Source organism: Crocuta crocuta, unplaced genomic scaffold (assembly GCF_008692635.1).
Source record: "Crocuta crocuta isolate KB4526 unplaced genomic scaffold, BGI_CrCroc_1.0 scaffold234, whole genome shotgun sequence".
NCBI classification, from domain to species: Eukaryota; Metazoa; Chordata; class Mammalia; order Carnivora; family Hyaenidae; genus Crocuta; species Crocuta crocuta.
In genome coordinates, this window is record NW_027529647.1 from 2,287,463 (window position 1) to 2,291,462 (window position 4,000).

General features: G+C 64.4%; 1 protein-coding gene across 1 annotated transcript in view; it reads left to right on the top strand.

The window, feature by feature from the left end:
- Nucleotides 1-1,777: 1,777 nt before the first annotated feature.
- Nucleotides 1,778-4,000, top strand: part of LOC144230255 (testisin-like) — a 3,299-nt gene continuing 1,076 nt past the window's right edge. Inside the window, exon 1 of the mRNA XM_077762457.1 lies at nucleotides 1,778-2,140. Coding sequence (XP_077618583.1) covers nucleotides 1,906-2,140 — 235 coding nt within the window. The 5' untranslated portion in view covers nucleotides 1,778-1,905. The remainder of the gene's footprint in view (nucleotides 2,141-4,000) is intronic.

The window sequence follows — 4,000 nt, forward strand, 5'->3', positions numbered from 1 at the left end:
CCCTGATGGCCGCAGGCTGCAGGGGAGAGGCAGTCGCTGGCCCTGTGCCTCGGGCCATGTGCCGCGCTTGGCCCCCACCTCAGGGAACTCGCAGGGGCCTGGCGGGTTACAGGCACTGTGGTGCCAAGGGCCCCTGTGTGGAGCCGCTCGGGGCACCCCTGCCCCCTTGCCAGGGACCCAGTCCTGTTCTGTCCCGAGTCCGTCCGCCCGAGCCCATGCCCGCAGCCCCCACTCTGCAGGTGACACCAGCGGCGGAAGTCAAGGATGCGTGCTGACGGGCCAGCTTCATCCTCTGGAGAAGGTCCCGGGGTCCCCAGCACCCAGGGTCTCCCTGGCGCCTCTCTCAGCGCGCCCTGGACCCAGGACACCGGTGGGGGCCTTCTGTCCCGCCCCTCCCGGCGGGCCGCTGGCTCCGTGCGCTCCTGGTCCCATGCGTCTCAGCACCCAGGCTCAGCGGGGCGCTGTGGGGCCAGGCCCCAGACGCGGGGCTCCCACAGGGTGGACGCCTAGCCCGGCTGGTTCCCCTGACTGGAGGGACCCCAGGAGCCAAGGCTGGGAAACTCATCACTTGGAGAATCCCACCACATCCCTGGGAGTGCTCAGGACCCAGGGGCGCCGAGAAGGCGCAGAGACCGTCCAGGCGTGTCTCTCTCGTTGAGGCCATTTTGCAACAGTTTGTGAAAGGGGAGTCAAGATTTAAGTTGGAGGAGGAGGAGGAGGGCAGGGGCCGGCCACCAGGGGGCAGCCTGGGCGGGCAGGGACTGGCCTGGCTGAGGGCTCGGGCCGGTGGAGACCAGAGACCCTCATTTCCCCAAGAAGGGAAGGAACGGAACTTCTCTTCCTGGTGTGGCCCACTGCGGCCAGGTCCCTAGCAGGCGCTCAGCGAGGCCCCGCTCTCCCAGGAGTCCTGGTGGCGGCCAGCCTTGGCCGCTACCTGAAAGCGGACGGTGGACGAAAGGGGGCAACGAGGGGGCAACGAGGGGGCAACGAGGGGGCAACGAGGGGGCAGGCAGGAGCCCAGTGATGCTGACCAGGAGGACTGATTGGGCGCACGGTGTGGGTGGTGGACCCAGGCGGAGTGGAAGCTCTGAACCGTGCGCCTTGAGGTTCGATGCTTCCCAAAGGCCCTTGGACCCAGGGGAGAGAGAGGTCCAGCGNGCCGACGCGCGCGTTCTCCCGGGAGCCCCTTACCTTCGCGCGCGCGCAGGTGGGGCGGGCAGGGCCAGCCGGCCGCGTGTCCGTCTGTCCGTCCCAGGGCCCTGCGGCCGCCGAACTATTTCCATGCGCGTGGTGGGCGGAAAGGACTCGGAGCTGGGGCGCTGGCCGTGGCAGGGCAGCCTGCGCCTGTGGGGCTCCCACCACTGCGGGGCCACCCTGGTCAATCGCCGCTGGGCGCTCTCGGCCGCGCACTGCTTCCTAAAGTGAGTTTGGGGGCGGGCGGTCAGGGGGGACCAGTCCTGCGCGCCTGACCCGGGCNGTTCCGTTTTTTTTCCCCCCCAGAACGTTCTTTACAACATTCCCGTGCACTTTTGTGTCGTGTTCTTTTCCGATTTCTCTTCTCCCCAAATGGCAGTACCAGCCACCCCCTCCTCATCCCGCCTCCCGGCACAGGGCAGACAGAGGTGGGGAAGGTCTGGGCACGGAGCCTGGCCTGCCCGACCGTGGTCAGGGGGAAGTGCCTGGTCCTGTGCGTCTTTTTATTCTTTTTTAGGACTGCCGCAGGAGGTGGCCCGCTGGCTGAGTGACTCTCCAATCGTACCAATCGTACTCTGCTGTCCCAGTGCCTAAGACCTCAGGTGGGCTCAGGGGCCCTCCCCCCTGTAAGGACCCCTGACTGCTCTCTCGTGTCCCACCAGGAGCAATGATCCCTTTGAGTGGTCCGTGCAGTTCGGCGAGCTGTCCGCCATGCCGTCCATCTGGAATCTGGAGGCCTACTACAACCGATACCAGGTGCAGGAGATCGTTTTGAGCCCCTTGTACCTGGGGGCTTCATCCTATGACATCGCCCTGCTGAAGCTGGCCTCCTCGGTCACCTACAATAAGTACATCCAGCCCATCTGTGTCGCGGCCTCTTCCTCTGAGTTCCAGAATCGGACCGACTGCTGGGTGACTGGCTGGGGGAACATCGAAGAACATCAAGGTGAGGCTGGGGGTGGGACCGGGGGCCTCTGTGCTCCCCCGTCTGTTCTGTCCACACCCGCTTCGGGAGCCCCCACCTGGGTCTGTGTGCAGCTGGGTCGCGCCTGGGGGCTGCTCAGAGCAGGACGTCCTGTCCCCACACCCCGTTCCCTCTGCCTTCCAGAGACTGTGAGCCGGAAGCCACAGTGAGAGGGAGGCCAGCTGGGCCCAGGCGAGCACTCCCCACCCGGCCTGCAGGGGTGTTGGTGTTGGTGTTGGGGGAGGTTCTGTGAGAAAGGCCTCAGTGGTTCATTTATGCATTCCCTCCACTCAGCAGGGGTGCTCACCCAGCCCCCAGCCATCCAGCCTCCCTGCTTTGGCTCTTCCATACCTTCTGCACCGGCCTACTTTGCCTCCTTGCCTGGAGCCCTGAGCCCATTTGTCTATCTTTGCAATGTCAAACCATCTCCATGCCCCGACTCCCCGCTAAATCTCTGGGGGGAGGGGTCCTTGGGCCAGCATGAAGAGTCACCCGTGCCCCTCTCTCTGAGGTGCCCTGGGTCTCGAGCGCCAAGGACTGGGCTCGGTTGCTCAGCCTGGCCCAGCCCCTTCCGGCAGCACCCCTAACTCAGCAGTGAGGCGGATTCGGCTCCGCGAGGGCATGCTGTGTGCCGGCACTGCTCTAGGCTCTGGAGACGGAGGAAGGAGCAGGGTGAGGTCTCTCTTCTGGGCTCTACCTGTGGATGAGGCTGGGGCCGTATTTACACCTGCTTTATCAATGAGGAAAGTGAGAGAGGTATGGAAATGGCCCTAAGGCCCCAGAAGGGGTCAGTGGAGAAGCCAGGACTCACTGGTCAAGAGAGTAACGTGTCCTTATGCTCACCCATCTGGGATTGGCAGGGGGGATAGAGAAACCCGTGATGGCCCTGCCTTCCTCTAGACTTGGGGTCCTTTCCCTTCCCTACAAGGGGCTGGATAGAGTGTCACCTGCCGCAGATCTCTGCCGGCCCAAAGCGCTGAGTGGGTGTGAGCCGAGGGACCCGGCCACCAGACTCCCTGGCCCGAGGCTGACAGGTTGTCAGGTCTGGCCCCAGGCTCCAGCCTCCTCCTCGAAGGTAGAAAGGAGGTGACTCTGGACACCAACCCCTTGCCTGCTAGGAGGCCTCGCTCTCCCTCGTTCCGACGGGGCCACCCCAGGCCAGGTGTCTCCTTCCCCTGTGCCTTGGCCTCCTCACCTGCAGAACAGGGTGAAATGGTTCCCACTTCACAGGGTGGTTCTGGGGTTTAAAAACGTTCATACCGGGGCGCCTGGGTGGCTTAGTCGGTTGGGCGTCCGACTTTCGCTTAGGTCATGATCTCGCAGTTTGTGGGTTCAAGCCCCGCGTCGGGCTCTGTGCTGACTGCCAGCTCAGAGCCTGGAGCCTATTTCAGAGTCTGTGTCTCTCTCTCTCTCTGACCCTCCCCTGCTCACGCTGTCTCTCTCTCTCCTAGAAATTAAAAAAAAAAAATGTAAAAACGTTCATACCTAAGGGCTTGGCAGAGTCCCTGGCAGGCCCGCGGCTCCAGCCACACGCTACAGTTACCCTCCTGCCGTCCTCTGAAGGGTCGCTGGTGGCTCAGGCCCGCGCGGAGGAATTGGACGGATTTGGGTTCACGATGGGCTCTGAGCCTTGCCTGGTGCTTTGCTGGGGTGGCGGGGGGGGCGGGGCTCCACCCCCAGCCTTTCCTTACCCGAGAGTGGGTCCTGATCGCACCGAGGAAGGCCCCGGAAGTGCCTTAGGGCAGCTGGACCACACTGCCCCTAACCCTGCTCGGCTCTGTCGGCCCCCACTGGCCGGGAGCGGCTACTGTCCGCGTGCTCCGGCGGGGGGGGCGGGTCTCT